General features: G+C 39.8%; 1 protein-coding gene across 1 annotated transcript; it reads left to right on the forward strand.

Moving 5' to 3' along the window:
• The first annotated feature begins 1,082 nt into the window (after positions 1–1,082).
• On the forward strand, positions 1,083–10,165 carry LOC134618079 (G-protein coupled receptor 37-like 1). Its single transcript, XM_063463316.1, has 4 exons — positions 1,083–2,437; positions 4,827–5,135; positions 5,684–6,052; positions 6,276–10,165. The coding sequence occupies exons 1-4, from the start codon at positions 1,736–1,738 to the stop codon at positions 6,447–6,449; spliced, it is 1,554 nt and encodes a 517-aa protein (XP_063319386.1). The 5' UTR covers positions 1,083–1,735; the 3' UTR covers positions 6,450–10,165.
• Positions 10,166–17,647: the final 7,482 nt, after the last annotated feature.

Below are 17,647 nucleotides of genomic sequence, written 5' to 3' on the forward strand. Positions count from 1 at the left end.
ATAAGCGGAAGAAAATGGATGGATGGATGGATGGAGGTCTGTCCTGCTTGCATACATTTATGCTTTCTATTGATTTTTTTTAGATAATGTTTTTTTAAACTGAAAACAAGAAAATAGTTTTGCCTACCTACACCTACGGAGTGCTGAAGTTGTAACTTAAGTTTTGGTTTTGTCATTTCTTACAGGACACACAGTTTACTCTTTCAGTGATCAAATCAAATGGGAAAATGCAGGGCTTACAATTAATAAATATATAATAACTGAAAATAAAATAAAGCATCATAAGATATTTAGTCTTATTAGAGAATACCTTTTTCATCCAGTTAAGTTAATATGTGCATGGACGCATGCACTTGTATGTTGTACGTACAATGGCTGTCAGTGGGGAGATCACTCACAGCTAAGTCACTGTTTATAGGTGTGCACAGGCGACACGAGAGTATAGCCCTCCATAAAAACATGGCAGAGAAAGAATTTTACATTGAAATCAATGATAGCAGTAGAAGTACAACTTCCAGTAGAAAAAAACGTTTATAAAACTTTATTCTTGGACAAAGTCAATTTTTAAAGAGGTTTTCTATCAGATTTGACAGATGACCAGCTTAGACAATGCTGCAGGACTGAACAAACACATATCCTGAAATGTTTAAAAATAGCTACTAGATGATAGCTGCTAGTCTAGATGAAATAATGGATGTATTAACTGGTGTAACTGTGGGAGCTCGACCAGGTAAAAGAGAAAAAAAAAACCGCTTTAGCCGGATAGAAAGTGTCAATTTAGAATCATACAGTCAGACTTTGATGATATTGTTAAGGTTAGACAAGTACAAACTCAAAAAGAGAAGCAGTTTCATCAACACTCAGTTCTCTTTCTTAGTCAACTCACCTGCTTTTAGGTCCCAAGTACACCCACCACCACCAGGGGGCAGCAGAATTGAGAATTTGTTAAAAATGCGTGTGTGAGAGAAGGTGAGAGACAAAAAGAGCAAAAGAAAGTATGCGTGCATGATCGTGCAGACAAATGTGTGTATTTGTGTGTGTGCCAGCCTTGTTTGTATGCTTGTGTGTCCCGACAAAGGCTCCATCCAGCCGTGCTGCAGAGGGCTGCTCGTTCCCAGAGATCCTCAGAGCTCCAGGACGCCCAGTCTCTGCGCTGCCTGCAGCCAAGACACAGCAGCCCAGACACGGACACACACCCTGCTGCTGCCCCCACCATCCCGCTTCTCCTGGAGCCTCAACACCTGTTTGGATTATTAATGGATGGGAAAAACAGAGGGAAGTTTTAAAGTGAGTAAATTGGGGGTGTTTGCAGTTTGAAGAGAAGAGATAACAGAGGACCCCTCTATCCTGGACCTCAAACTTGTACAAAAACTGACTGGCTATCTTCAGAAACAGGCTTTTTCTATAACTGGAAATATTTTTAAACTGGGCAGAGTTTTATGAAACAATTTCGAAGTAATCTTAGCATTTCTTTCTAGTTGATTTTTGACTTTGACAAACAAACAGCATCCCCCGTCCCCCCACACACAATTTTATGGATTTCTGGACTTGCTCAATCTAACTGAAATTTATTGGAAACTTTGCCAACATACAAATTGTTGTTTTCAGTGGATTGGACATTTCTGGGAACATTTCTGGATTTTTACTGAATTATTTACAGATTTCGTAGCAACAGGTAGTCCTGAACTCTTCTGGTTTGAGTTTAAAAGGAAACTGTCATATTACGTTTTGCATCATGGCTCTGTCAGTCGGTCTGTGGCTGTGTCTGTCGCTGCTGGTTACTGATGCAAAGAGTGTTGGGCAACATGACGGGCAGCACAGCAATAATGATAAGCCTTCCTCCCCTGTCGAACCAAAGCCCCTTTGGATTGGCAAACCGGTCAAAACCCAGGATGAATCTTACGTCCTTGACAAGAGCCTCCCCCTACCCGAGGTGCTGGACCTGGACCTTGACCGTAACCGCCGCCAAGCCCGTGGTGCGGATGAGGAGGAGCAACAGTCCACCTTTGGTGTTTCCTTTGAAAATGAATGGGTTACAGCGCCTCAAGTTACTGAGTTCAGCAATAAAACGACTACAGTGGCAGGAAACGTGGTTCATGAAGATGATAACCTCCACACAAACAGCTCCAACACTGACCATGATGCTCCAGGACTTTTCAACCCCTTTTACCCCCTAATGGAGAGCTCATATGCAGCCTACGCCATCCTGTTCCTGGCCGGCCTGGTGCTGGCAGTGGGCGTAGTAGGAAACATGGCAGTCATGTGCATTGTCTGGAACAACTATTACATGAGGTCAGCCTGGAACTACCTGCTGGCCAGCATGGCATTTTGGGACTTCCTGGTTCTGGTTCTGTGCCTTCCTGTGGTGGTCCTCAACCAGCTATCCCATAGGAGGATCCTAGGTGACATCACCTGTCGCATGGTGCCTTATATGGAGGTGGGTGTGGCTTATGTTAAAAAAGCAGGAAGTCAGTGTAATGACATAATTTGTTTTTCTTTTTTTTGTCCTATGAAGTCTTAAAGGAGTATACATCTGCTGTTGAACAGCAAACTGTATAAATACAAATGTGAAGCAGAAATTTTATCCAAACTGCTGATGTAGAAAAAGTCAGCAGATCCAAAGATTAAGGTTCCCTTTACAACTACTTGTGTAAAATGACAACAAATATAAAAAAAAACTTTCCAAAATTACAGGTATGTGCTAGTTCTGTAATAATCATTATAATAGCGGCAACTGACCTTAATTTTATTATTTTACATTTCTAATCATAATGAGACTAACAGCTGTAGATAGTATTAAAGAAGAAATGATGATTAATTCAATTCAATTTAATTTATATAGCGCCAAATCACAACAACAGTCACCTCAAGGCGCTTTATATTGTAGGGTAGACCCTACAATAATACATACAGAGAAAATACCCAACAATCATATGAGCCCCTATGAGCACTTTGGCGACAGTGGGAAGGAAAAACTCCCTTTAAACAGGAAGAAACCTCCAGCAGAACCAGACTCAGGGAGGGGCGGGGCCATCTGCTGTGACCGGTTGGGGTGAGAAAAGGAAGACGGGATAAAGACATGCTGTGGAAGAGAGACAGAGGTTAATAACAAGTATGATTCAGTGCAGAGAGGTCTATTAATACATAATGAGTGAGAAAGGTGACTGAAAAGGAAAAACTCATTGAATCATGGGAGTCCCCCAGCAGCCTACGTCTATTGCAGCATAACTAAGGGAGGATTCAGGGTCACCTGGTCCAGCCCTAACTATATGCTTTAGCAAAAAGGAAAGTTTGAAGCCTAATCTTAAAAGTAGAGATAGTGTCTTCTCCTGAATCCAAACTGGAAGCTGGTTCCACAGAAGAGGGGCCTGAAAACTGAAGGCTCTGCCATTTGTTCTACTTTTAGAAACTCTAGGGAACAACAAGTAAGCCTGCAGTGTGAGAGCGAAGTGCTCTAATAGGGTGATATGGTACTACAAGGTCATTAAGATAAGATGGGGCCTGATTATTTAAGACCTTGTTATTGATTAATGTTTTTATGTTATTTTGTTACTGATTGTCCAAAATGTAAGTCTGTTACTAGATTAGTTTACTGGCAGCTTTATTAATGATTTGTTAATTAAAGATGGTGCTGCAGGACAGCCACACTGAAATGTGCTCGCTGGCTCTTTGAAATACCCAAACAACTGCATATTACATATATTACACTACTAGAGTATCAGTTTTTTGGTCCATCACACAGAAAATGGTTGGAATGGTCATAGCTGCTACAGCTTGCAGTTAAACAAAAAAAAAAGAAAAAAAAAAGGAGATGAAAATGTGTTTGTATGATTAAGTGCCTTCCTATGGCCGACACTGTTGGCTCTCTGTCCATCGTCTATAGAATCAAGCAGCTTTGGAGGTACTGATTGCTGTTGTAGGTACACTCATTGTTCAAATCCATGCTACTCACATCACAGAGGCACAGAGATGCCATTGCGTTTCCATCTGAAAAATCTAACAAATCACCGAACTTTTTTTCTTCAGTTTTTAAAAATGACACATACAGACACTGACACTCACATTTACATCTATGGGCAGTTTAAAATCACCAATTGACCCCAATAGCTGCATGTCTTTGGACTGTGGGAGGAAGCCAGAGTACCCGAAGAGAACCACCGCAAACACGGGGAGAACATGCAAACTACACACAGATATATGAACTGTTAATATATTATGATATATTAACAGTATAACATTAATAAAAAGACTATTTTGTATAGAAGCATATGGGAAAACAATCCTCAGCTGTCTTACACTTTGACCTCAGTAAACATTTTCCATATGACTTAATGGGGTCTATTGACAATTCCAGGGTGACTAAATAAAACATAATACTGATGCTGTTCATTATGATCAGTGTTAGATTTAGAAGAGATGATCTGTTGGTTATGCTCCATGAGAAGTCATTAGCCACTGAGCATGCATTGTCCTCTGTTTCAACATTAGGCCCAGTTAGCTTGTTTGCAAAGCACCAGGATGGAGACAATCAAAACGCTCAGCTTGAGGCTTCATAGCCTATTGGTGATGTCATAGTAACCATGCCTCTCATCATATATATTTATGATATGGACTTGAACATGTGACATACTGAATCTTTTTCATCAGGTGAGCTACGTGAGATAAGGTAATAGACTGATTTCAGAAATAGCAACATGAACTCAATAAAAGAGTTTTTAGCAGTTTTACTGTAAACTGTTTAACTTTTACTTTTTGGCACAGTTTCCTTCTCTGATGAGAATGGCCACATTGACTTACTGCTGTTGTTACCCTCCTCTTTCCTGCAGGTTGTGTCACTGGGCATCACCTCCTTCACTTTGTGTGCTCTGGGTATCGATCGCTTCCACGCTGCCACCTCGTCCTCCCAGCCAAAGGCTCGGCGGGTGGAGCGCTGTCGCTCAGTGCTGATGAAGATGGTGCTGGTGTGGCTCTCTGCTCTGCTGCTGTCCAGCCCTGAAATCTTCCTATGGCAGCTCAGCCAGGCCGTGTCTCCATCCACCGGCCGGCTGGTCGACTCTTGCACCATCACGCCCTCCTCTCCTCTGTCCCTCTACCTGCCTGATTCCCTTCACTCCCTGCTGCTCAGGTATCACCAGGTGAGACCAAAGCAGACATACGCACTGAACTGACCAACACATAGTAGCCGTGTGTTGATTAGGTGACATGGAACATGTAAATCTGGACCTAGATCTTATATAATGGTGCTTCTCCCTTTAACTGGTGGCCGTCCACATGTTGTGTACACTAGCACTGAAGAAATGGACACCAACTGGACACCGTCAAAAGAGCACCAGTAGGAGCTCAAATGAAAGTAAAAAACATGAAGCATTTCTGTTTCTTTTCTGGTTTATTGAATTAATGAGTAAGGATTTAGTAAGGACAGAGATATCATGGGTTTGTCTCAGAGGAGCAGCTTCAGCCATCACACAGGTTGGCTGAGAGGTCGTAAATGAAACCACAATCAGTTTTCTGTCCAGAACATTTTAGGTAGAAAAGCAGTAAGATCTGAGTTCCTGAAAGGGCTATTTAGGTGTGGAGAAAAGCTGTTGTGACTTTTTTTTTTGCCCAGACAAAACCAGAATGTTCCCAAACTACAGAAAGTTCTCCTCTTTCAGCTTTTACTGTTTTAACCTCTCTGCTTCAGGGTCGTATGTGGTGGTGTTTTGGCTGCTACTTCTGCCTCCCTGTCCTCTTCACCATCCTTTGCCAAATGGCCACCCGGAATGTCAACAGCGACTCCAGCGCCACCCAAAAGCAGCGTAACCTCGACGAACGCTCCAACCAGAAGCGTCAACAACACCAAACCTTGGAGCGACAGCTGAACTGCACTCTACTAGCTCTAGCTGTTGTGTATGGCGTGTGTGCTCTCCCCGAGCATGTCTGCAACATCACGCTGGCCTACACGCACATCACCATCTCCGAAGACACTGCCACCATGCTGGTGCTGTTACATCACTTCCTGTTGTTCTTCAAGTCATCAGTGACGCCGGTGCTGCTGCTGTGCCTGTGTAAGGTAGGTTGCCACCGAGCTATAAGGTGTTTTCCCAAAGACTTCTGTACAACTGAAGCCTTTTTCCAAGCAGAGAATTCACCACCTGCTGTCCATTACCCATTTAGAGAAATGGCAGATGGGTTGAAAAGGTTTAATTCATTGCATATTGGTCCACTGGAGTATTGTGTTTGATTTTGTACGTATAGTTGTCATTTACCAAAGCTGTGCATCGTCTGCATTTCAGGCTCTTGGCCAAGCCTTTATGGACTGCTGCTGCTGCTGCTGTCAGGAGTGTCAGCCAACCGGAGCCCAAGGCTCTCCAGGACCTCCCCAGGTCAAACTCAAGGGGGCCAATGAGACGTCCATCTTCTTTGATAAGGCTAAAGACACGTCAGCCATTTTGTCCATCTCTAGCTAGAGCAACAAGTCTGTCTCTGACTGTAGATCATCTCTTCTTCTCTTAGTTTTCCTCCTTTGCTCCTTTCTACAACATTACCTGTATACCCATCATCTCCTTCTACACGTTCTTTCCATTTTTCCCTATTTTGAAAATATTTTTCAACTCTCTGTCTGTTCTCTTTTGTTCTACCGGAATATCGTTTGTATGATACTCCCATGTGGACTCAGAGTTACCCCCTTCAGCTTCCTGTCAGTGCAGGAAGTAATGTTTAATCTGTAGCAAGATTAGAAGATGGTGTACTTGCACAACCAGTTGTTATAAATGCAGGAGCCTGTTTCAGGACTCTGAAAGAACTCATCTCTCTGGCCTCCTGCTGCACAATATATGGAAATGTCTTGAAAGTCTTCCTTGGTTACACTCCTTAGATCGATGCTGTGAGGCTCGAGTTTGTTGTGTTGTTTTGGAACATTAATTTAAACTCATTTATATGCAACATTAGTTTGGTGCAAAGCATAGAAGTTTCCTGCTGTGATAAGAGGTGAACTCTATAGAGGGCTGAGCATAAATTTGAAATTAGTATGACATTTTAATATAAACATTTGATCTGCTTAAATATAAAATGAAAAACTTTTTGGAACAAAATAGTTAAAAAAAAACACACTTCTGGAACTGATTGAACTGAAACATTTGATTGACACAGACCAGCCCGAAACAGCTTCACATTAGTTAAACAAATGTTGCTGTTGAGGCAGAAATAATCCTGTGAAATCCTTTTCTGTAAAATGGGATACAAGTTATCCTGGTCACTGCAGGATGTACATTTTACTTTTTCTTTATCAAAAGTTTCTGGCTATGAACTAGTTTGTGTTTGCATGTTAGTTTCTCCAGTGGAAAAATAATGCTAATGTACAGAAGGTTAACTTTAGCTTCCCAAATTTAATTTAGAGTGCACTCACACCTGCACTTTTTAATTCAGTTAAATCTGATTCTCAATATGAATTATCTGGGTGTGACTGCAGTGATGAACAAACACAACAAGGACCTTTACAGGTGGTTTTATTCTGGTCCCAAACAAACTTTGGAACAGTTCGTTTATGGGTGGGATGATGAGCTGCTCATATTCACATAATTTTGCTCTTTGTGTACAGAGTAAGTGTTTAAAAATGCTTTTAGAAATGTTTGAACATTTCAACCAAAAGTAAATAAGTTTAGACCTTAAAACTATTTTTCTTTGAAAACCAGAAAATTCCAAGAACTTTGATGGAAATCAATGGAAATTCCTAAAAGTTGACAACAAACATTTACCATTTATCTTGAGAGTTTTTGCGTCAACATTTTTGCATCATCTACAATTTAAAGAAAGGGTTGGGGTTAGATTATTTCTGCCTCCAGTGCAGTGCTGCCTTTCAGCAATGTTTGCAGCATCTGTTCAGCAACAACCAGGGAAGAATTTTATTGAACTGTGCAGCTCATATATGCATAATATGCACCTGTGGAAGGAAAATCAGGATGTGTTTAAAGTTATTTCTATGGGTTCTGTTTTTGGGAAAGGATGTGGTGCTTCGTGAGGCCACAAACCCATCCTGAAGCAATAAGATGAAGAAAGTGGTGAAACGGGGACGGGAGGATATCTGAAGAGTTTTTGAACAGGACTCTCACCCTCTCAATACTGAGGTGCTCTGTTTGTACAGGAAGTTCTACTGTGTAGTTTTAAGAGACGTAATCTGTATTTAACACAGTGCTTTCACTCAGACCGTCAATCTCAAACAACTAGAACAAAAGAAGAAAGAGAATCATGAATGTAGCTTATTTTTAATGCTAGATGTGTAACTAATTACATATTTGTATGGCAGGAAATGAGTTATTAGTTTTTTGTATGTCACAAGAATGCATTTGTAATATTTGCTCAGCAGATGGTACCTTATTGTTTCCCTGCCCAGAGCTCTGACTGTAACAGCCCTTTTCCACTAATACCTACTCAACTCGACTCGGTTTTTGGTTATTTTCCATTACAATTGAGTACTCCCTAGTGTGCGTAGGGTCTGTATAGCAATGCGGTCAAAAGTCCCGTGATGACACTTGGATGTGAAACAAACAGGGTGTTGAGGCGATGGTATACCTGCTGCTCAGTTTAAAAGTTGTTGTCAGACTCCAGGACCATGGTGTTGTTTTCTGTGGAGCCATTTCCCTCGTTGCCAGGTTTCAAAAATGGCAGTTTTGATTTTCGTGAATGAGTCACTCTCATGACTCACTGAGTGACGGCATTGACTAGCCAATTGGTGGGGTACAGTCTGTTGACATCACGTTTCTTGGATTGGACTTGGAACGGCAGCCAAGTAGATACTAAAAAATACCTGGTACTTGTTAATACCACATGCCAGGGGAAACCCTAAAAACCGAGTTCAACTGAACCGAGCAGATCCGTACTAGTGGAAAAGGGCTCTAAGTGTCTGAAACAACAAAGTGCCAGTAAAAACTAGTCATACTAACTTTGCAAAATGTTGACTGCCTTATTTTAAGATTTGCAGAACAGCCTTTAAACAAGTGCTTTTTAGTCACTATTTCAAATCTGCAAATTAAACCTGGAGGAAAAAAAAAAGATCGGCTACAACTCAAAATTGTTGACACCGATGATGTTAATCAAGTTGATTTTGTGGTAACAAGGTCTAATATGTGGTAAAAAGATGTTACTACACATTTGATGTGGAAGAAACTCTGACAAGACCGAAATTACCATGGTCGCACAGATGAGTTGGAGAGTCATTGAAACCTTGTAGGAAGAAGCATAAAAAAGTATACGACAATCTGCTTGGGTCTAAATGACGTAAAGGTTGTCTTCAGATACAGAGTGGGAGAAGCTCTACATGCCTACCATTTTTTGTCTGTGATTTCATGGACTCATGTCTGTAACAGAGTATAACTCCATCTGTGGAGTGCAGCTAGGCAGGTGGTGATAATGTTTTGACTCCTGAGTAGTATGACTGCTATCGGATTGTTACCAAACTATGTTACAAAGAGTTTCGAACTCAACATTTAAATTGCTAAATGTATGTATTCTTATCCTCAAAACATCTCCAAGCTGACAGTTTGTTTCAATACCTCGGTCCAAGCTCTGGGATTTGATATTTGGTGCCATAATTTTGTGTTATCTGTTAGAACAGAAGAGAAATGTGGATGAACATTAGAAACAAAGGTAGAAACTGTTGCACCACATCAAAAATTGAAATGATAAAGTAAGATAAAGTGAAAGATTAAATACATTTATACTTCTTTTTGGTCTTTTCCCATGTCTTTGTGCTACTGATGAGCAGTTGTTGGAGTCATGTTTTTTTGATAAACGAAAGTTTTGGATTCACCAAGGGTTGGCTAAGCAGTGAGAGGATGATGAAATTCAGCTGCATCCAGGAGTTTAAACTTTACCGTGGTCGTTTCAAGAAATTATTTTAGTTGTTTGTACTTTATGTTTGTTAGAGAGAATCTAAATCTACACTTAGTTTGTTCTTGTGATGCCATGAAATGGAGACTGGAATCCTTTCAAAAAATAAAATCACAATAAGCAACTTTACCAATAGAAACTCACAGGTTTGCTTCCTGCAGCCACCTGCATGTAAATTAGAATTTCTTTTGGAAATTTCTCTGTATCATTGCAGGGTCTTTAACTTACAATATAAAGCTCCTTGAGGTGACTGTTGTCGTGATTTGGTGTTATATAAATAAAACTGAATTGAAAAATTCCTCAAGTCTGTTTCATGAATCTGTAAAATACAACTTTGCCAAGAGGGCTAACCAACAGCAGGTGGAACAACAGTTATGCTACAAGAGTTTATCTCTCACAGTTTGTTTGAACTTTTGAATCCGTGCAGCTGGAAAGCAAAGTCTGGTAATTTAGCCAGTGCTTTTTAAATATGTCACACTATAGGAAACAGACTAAAACACCACCTGGTGGGTGCTGCAGGTTTCTTTTTGGAGTGACAGTACCACCACTTGTTCTTTCATAGACTCATTCTTCATGTTGTAAAAATAAATGTGATTTTCCATATTGACTTCAGTTCATTTGACATATTATATCTAACCAAAACCACAAAAATGTAAACTTTAAACTGCTGTAGATTGCGTTTTATATTATACAAGGTTTGCTGTCCCGTAAACTCAATAAGATGAGGCATAGAGCAATTAAATAAGTGTGAACACACTGGAGAAACTGTAAGATCTGGGAACAAGTGGAATGACAACATTACTGCCGACAGGGCAACAAAGCTTTTAAAACAGGACTTTACAAAATACAAATGTACTGTTCTTCCCCTGCTGTATATCTCTTATATATAAGGTCCTGAGAACTACAACTACAACTATAAGGTCCTGAGAAGATTAAAAAAAGAGAGGTAGTTTCCAGAGCCTCGTCCAGCAGCTGAAAATCCATCAGGTTGTTTCCACAGTTGTCAGAAGGACTGTTTGAGGTCCTTCTCACTTCCCTTTTTAACCGTGTCCTTTTTGTTGCAACATGCTGTTGGTTCCACATACCCTGACTGGTCGAGGTGTTTTTTTGTGATGCTAAATTTCAGAAACATCAACTTACATGTAATATTCACAGGTCTGTTGAAGATCACGATATGTAACGGCTGTAGAATTCTTAAATTTAGCGTTTAGTCAGTGAACCTGTTTTTCATTCTTGTTGGGATTCAACAGCTGTTTTAAAATTTCAACACTGAAAAAACTCAAGTCCTTCTAAATTTAGGATTTTCTTTTAACTAAACATTAAAATTTATACAATGTGAAGTAAATAAAAGCAACAAATCCCATATATGCACTGGAACAGCCAAATAATCAAGTAAAAAGTGAAATGACTCATCACTTTAGCTCAAATTAGTAATACATTTATGTATGTGTCAAATCATTCATGCATTCTTTGATTGGTTTTCATAGAAAATCTTCGTATTTTGGTAAATATAAATTAATGAAACAGGTATGAATTTCACTCTGTGGAGAATTTAAAGGTCCCAGTTGTAGCTTCTTGGTTCCTCTCTGAGTTCTTGGTTTGAGGATCTCATTAAAGCTTTTAAAGCATTTGTCCAACATGCTGTTTTAAATGGAGTACAGGGATCCTCTCTCTGAGAAGAGTCTAATAGTGAGGAGGATTTTCCTTCAGCAGAGCCGCTGCTGCTCTGCATGTCAATGACCTCACTACTGTCCTGTCTCCATGGGATACAAGCCCAAATTCTCCCTCACACACACACACACGCACGCACACACACACACACACACACACACACACACACACACACACACACACACACACACACACACACACACACACGCATGCACACACACGCACACACACACAGTTCTGTTAATCTCGAAACTCAAACTTTTGTAATCTGTGTGAGCGTCTTTCCTGCCCTGTCCTTGCCTGGTTACTCCGAGCAACCAATGAAGGTTATTTAAAAATGTAAACGTCCTGTAGACGGACAAACGGACACGAAGACGGAGGATAAACCCCCCCCCAAAAAAAAAATAGGCTATATGTAAGGACACACATCATCCATAGTCATCATAGTCCCAACTGATGGATTATCACCACCAATTAATTATTTTCATTACAAAAGAAGCTGTAATTTTTAAAATATATTTTCTTTTTTCAAAGCTTTTTAAAGTTGGATTAAATATTGGCTGTGAACTCTATTTAATATGTAAAGGGGGAATGCTTCTAAAAATAACAGTTCATCACATGTATGTGTAAATTACAAAACTGTTGATTAGGATCGTAAGCACCCAGTCCAGCTTTCTGAGTCCGGACTGGACCAATATCTGATCCAATTATCGGACGCAACCGATAAAAAAAGAGACTTGAGGTGCTGAACTTTATGTAATTTGGTACGTTTATGTAATTTGAGCGCCTCTAAAATCTGCTTATGAATCGTAGATGAAAGAGTGGAACGAGGTGGAGAAACAGGGAGAGTGAGAGACTGAGTCAGAGTTGGAGGAACAGAGTGTTTCAGGAGGCTGGAGATGTTGTTCTCATTAGCAGTGATGAGAGCTCGCCTCTGTGATCCAAACTGGTGAACAAACCGCCTCTGTTCGCTAATGAACGCACACACAGGGGCGACTAGACCTCCATTGGTCATGCGAAAGTGTCGCTGGGACAGACTGGATGGGAACCAACTACTGGCTGCAGTTGCATAACAGGAAGGTCACAGGTTCGAGCCCCACATCGGTAGTCGAGGTTGGTGTGTATTTCCTGCTACATTTCTAAATGCAGTTTATAACCTCTTTTTCTTTTATATGATTAAACTAAAGTTTGGGATTTCATGACTGTAACGTCATGTTCACAGTTTTAGTTGTAATGTAATAACTTTTCTATTGCTTTAGCAGCACAATGGTGGACAAGCAGAGACAATAATACTCTTACATGTGTATTATGATTAGCCTGCCATCAGTTTAATAACTGTTATTATTTTTCAAAGAAAGCACAGAAAAACAAACAAACTAGGATTAGCTGTAAAATGTAAAGATTATGTCATTATAAATAATACATCTTTGGGTTTTGGAAGAATTAACACCACAAAACATAAGTAAATAAATACGAGTGGAAAAGAATATCTAAGACTTTTACAATTATTTTTTTTTTAACATTTAATGACATTAGCACCCATCCAACCACCAGAGACAAATACCGATTTCTGCACATCTTCATGAGGTAATCTGGTTTTTGATCATAAATTATTATTTTTTTGCCAATGCTTATTTTGTGTTTGTATTATGTGTCATACTAGTAATGCTAACAATTACTATGATCATTTATTGTTTCCAAGGTGCTTGAGAAGGTTGTGGCAGCACAGTTAATTGATTACTTAGAGACTAATCAGCTCATTCATCCAATGCAGTTTGGTTTTAGACCAAAATTTTCCACAGAAATGGCAAATTGCTATTTTGTTGAAAATATTAAGTGTAATCTGGATAATGGTAATGTTGTGGGTGCAGTGACCTAAAAAAGGCTTTTGACACTGTCAGCCATGACATACTTCTTTCCAAGTTGATAAAATTTGACTTTTCAAAGCAAGCAGTTGACTGGTTTGAGTCCTATCTCTACAAAAGAGAGCAGTGTGTGAGGGTTGATAAAGAAAAGTCATCCATGTTGGAAAACAGAATGGGTATTCCCCAAGGATCTGTTCTTGGCCCATTGCTGTTTAGTTTGTTTATAAATGATTTGCCTGCCAGTTGTCCAAAAGCTAGCTGCCAGCTTTGTGCAGATGATGCAGTTATACATGTACCAGCTAAGTCACCTGGCGAGGCAGCAGACACCTTAACGGCACATCTAAATGATGTCCAACAATGGCTGGAACATAATCATCTTGTATTGAATTAAAAAAACCAAAACAGTTTCTATGTGTTTTTCTATTAGGAAACGAAGTTCATCTGATGATTTTAAAATCAAGTTAAGGAACGAAGAAATAAAGGAGATCAAAGATTTTGAGTTTTTAGGAATAATTTTAGATTCACATCTTAAATTTGACAAGCACGTAAAGAAGATTTCTAAGACGGTCAAGGCTAATCTGAATTGTTTTAAGTTAATTCGGCACTATATACCCACTTCAGCAGCTCAGTTATTTATGCATTCCATGATATTCTCTCATTTTTCATATTGTATGACAGTTTGGACCCAAGCAGCACCATCTACAATTCAGCCTGTGGTATCCTTATATAACCAATCTTTAAAAATAATGGATAAAAAATCTGTTCGTTGGCATCACTGTCACATTTTAAAGAAATATCATCTACTTAATTTTAATCATTTGTGTTTTCTTAAATTAGTTTTTAAATGTATAAATAGGATGGCCCCAGATTGTCTCAATAGATACATCCAGAGACAAGATAGTAATCGTATTACTAGGAGTAAGGTGAACGGCAACTGCAAGATATTATATCGCAGATCTACATTCGGTCAGTCAGCTTTTTCCATAAAGGCCTGCCATCCATGGAACACACTTCCAACTGAAATCAAATTGATTACAGATATCAGATCCTTTACATTGAAGGTTAAAGTTTGGTTAAAGGGAAATCAGAGATGTAGTCATTTTAACTAATGATTTTTAATTTTATTTTAATTTATTGTCTATTAATTGTATTTATGATGTATTTTGGTTTTATGAAAATGTATGTTTTATTGTAAAATGTATCCATTTTGATTGTAAGCCCAACAAGGGACAATTGTTGAAAATTAGCAATAGCTATAAACTTATGTGCGTTACATCAGTTTCATGTTTTGTACTTGGACTATGTTAAACTGCACTGTCCCTTTTAAATAAATAAATTCAAATTCAAACTGCTTTAAACACAGATCCTAAGGATAAAACTCATTGGGAGACCTTGACCCCACAGATCATGTCAACACACCCAACTTTACAGTGTTAAAAAACTATGGCTAGTTTCCTTCTTTATAACAACTGTGGGAGGTTTCCTGTATCGCACTCATCTGGATGATGGCGTTAGGAATTAGTTCTCTTTGGTTGCCAGATGTTGAGATGGGGAGTTTTAGCAGATCAGTGTCTGCTGGGCTCAGCTCCACCAAACTGGACCTCTCAACTGTGCTAGCACTGTTGGGGCCACACACACACACACACACACACACACACACACACACACACACACACACACACACACACACACACACACACACACACACACACACACACACACCTGGTACTTTATATCTTAATGTTTAGTCTTCTAATCCAAAAACAAAGGCTCCCATTAGCTTGGCCACATTTATTTTAAATGAATCCAAACCAAAACAACAAAATTCATCACTCCATTGAAGGCGTCTAATTTCCTGTGCTGGAAGACATCTTGTGGTGTCAGAAAAGATGCTACTGTGTTTTGTGAGCATAAAATTATTCACAAAGTAAAAAACTAAGCAGATGGTTGACACTAGTAACGCTGGGTTAAGAATGGTCCAAAGCATTATTAAAACCTGGAAGGATGAGGAAAATCAGATGATAACAAATCAACAGTAGAACTCACAGCTCTGTCTCAAAGTGAAAATAAAAGCATTTTCACACATAATGTGACAAAGAATGGCTAATGATAAAAAAAAATGGCTTTGACTTGTCAGGGAGCATAAAGACTGAACTCTGGAGTAATTCAGAAGGGTCACCAGGTCTGATGAATAAGATTTACTCTCTTCCAGAGTGATGGGCATCCTTGGATAAGAAGAAGAAACACTGGTGAAGTGATGCATCTATCACAGCTAGTAAGATATCAGTTTTTTTACACAGTGACTGGCCACCAGTCGACAGAGTAACCGTAGCCCTGCTGACAATCTTTGAGACGCGCTGGAGAAACTTGAAGCAGTGATCTGACCCCTGCTATTATCAATACAAGCTCTCAGTGAAAAATGAAAGAAACACTGGACAGAATTAAATATTGTGACATTGCATGAGCTTATTTAAACAATGCCAACATGAATGCATGCCAATAAAATATCAATGCTTTTTTTTCTGGCCCAGCAGTGTATACGGCTTATGATAAAGCTCTGAGCCCTCACATGTGGACCTTTTAAACAGCATAAACATTAAGGTTTTATTCCAGTTGATGTGAAGTAAGTGTTTGCAGCAGAATTCAGAAGCTCCACATGATAGGATAAATGTCCTGCAGTTCATTATTGGTCACTAATCACTCTCAGGTATTGAGCTGGCTCATAAATTTAGAGTTTTGGAAACAAACACAAAAAATGCTTTTTGACACTCGATCGGTTTGGTGCCTGTAACATAAAAAGGTTTCTCTATAGTCCTCATTACTTTGCATCTGAAAAGGCAACCCCGCGCTCCCCGTGTGAAATCCACTGATATGGAGAACTTCTCTGGAAAAGTGTGTGTGAATCTTGGCCCTCTTATCGCCAAGATGAGGCCGAGTGAATGAAGAGCAACAAGTGTGTATGTGTGAGGATGTGTGCGTGCATTTGTGTGTCTTCGAGTCCAAGCTCAATGAACACAAACTAATCTGACCTGAATGTCTCATGCACACACACAAACACACACACACACACACACACACAGAAAACCAGGAGCACAATGTTGGTTTTGTTCTGTGGGAAAACTGATGAGGAAAGGAGTTAAGAGGAGGAGGGGGATACCGTTGCCATGGCTACAAGGACGGGGTCCCCCGATGGAGAGCTAGGTTGACTCTCACTGGAAACAAATACATGCACATACACACACACACACTGGTGGGACCACCTTGTACTGCAGACAGGAAACTGTGAGGCCTGCTTCTTTGTCGATTGGTATAAAAGTAGTTACACACACACACACACACACACACACACACACACACACACACACACACACACACTTCACACTATGAAAGAGAAGTTTTGCCCACTTGTCGACAAGTAGCTCAGAGAAAAAAATGGAGGGAGGGTCTGCGGAGAGAGGAATGGATGGATGCAGAGAAGGAGAAATGAGGATAAGGTTAGACTTAGTTGGGAGTTTTTATCAGTGCGATCACGTCACAACCAAATGACCAAATGACCAGCGTTTTCCTTTTTTCCCTTTCAGCTTCTTTTCTTCTGCTTTTTTTGTCCGTCTGCTTTTGAATCGCTGAGAAAACGGAGCTCCACACTGCTTTTTCTCTCCTCTAAACTGTCACTTACCCACCAAAATAAAACCCTGAATGGTAAGAGAGTTGCTGGCGTGATGCAACCATACATTCCTCGGGAGGCCGTGCTGGAGGGATTCGACATGCTTCAAACTAAGAGCTTTGTTGAATGTCCATCCATCATACAATAATTTATAAAATGAACTTCACGTTCAAACTAGAGCTGGAACCCATAATCTCGCAAGGAAAGTGTTTATTTAGGACAATGAGCATAGACGTCTATAAAACTCTGTCTGCAACCAGGGGAGTCGCCCTCTGCTGGCCATCACAGAGAATGCAGTGTTAAGGATAGAAAGCAAGTTTAAGGCACTTCCTCGTTGGCTTCATTTTTCCAACCCAGATGTTTTATGTTGTCTGTGCTCTTAACACAGGAATTTTCTACATAAGATATTTAGGAATGTATCTGCTCTAATGTGAAAGCTAGCGTTAGCTGTCATTAGTCCACTGAAAGTCAAGTGAGTGACTTTCAGTTAGTTTCGATCATTCAAAACTAAAGTAAAAAAGAGAAGTCCAAAACAGAGAAAAATAAAGATGTTTAACTTCTTAGCTTGCCATTGACAGCA

This window comes from Pelmatolapia mariae, linkage group LG20 (assembly GCF_036321145.2).
Source record: "Pelmatolapia mariae isolate MD_Pm_ZW linkage group LG20, Pm_UMD_F_2, whole genome shotgun sequence".
NCBI classification, from domain to species: domain Eukaryota; kingdom Metazoa; phylum Chordata; class Actinopteri; order Cichliformes; family Cichlidae; genus Pelmatolapia; species Pelmatolapia mariae.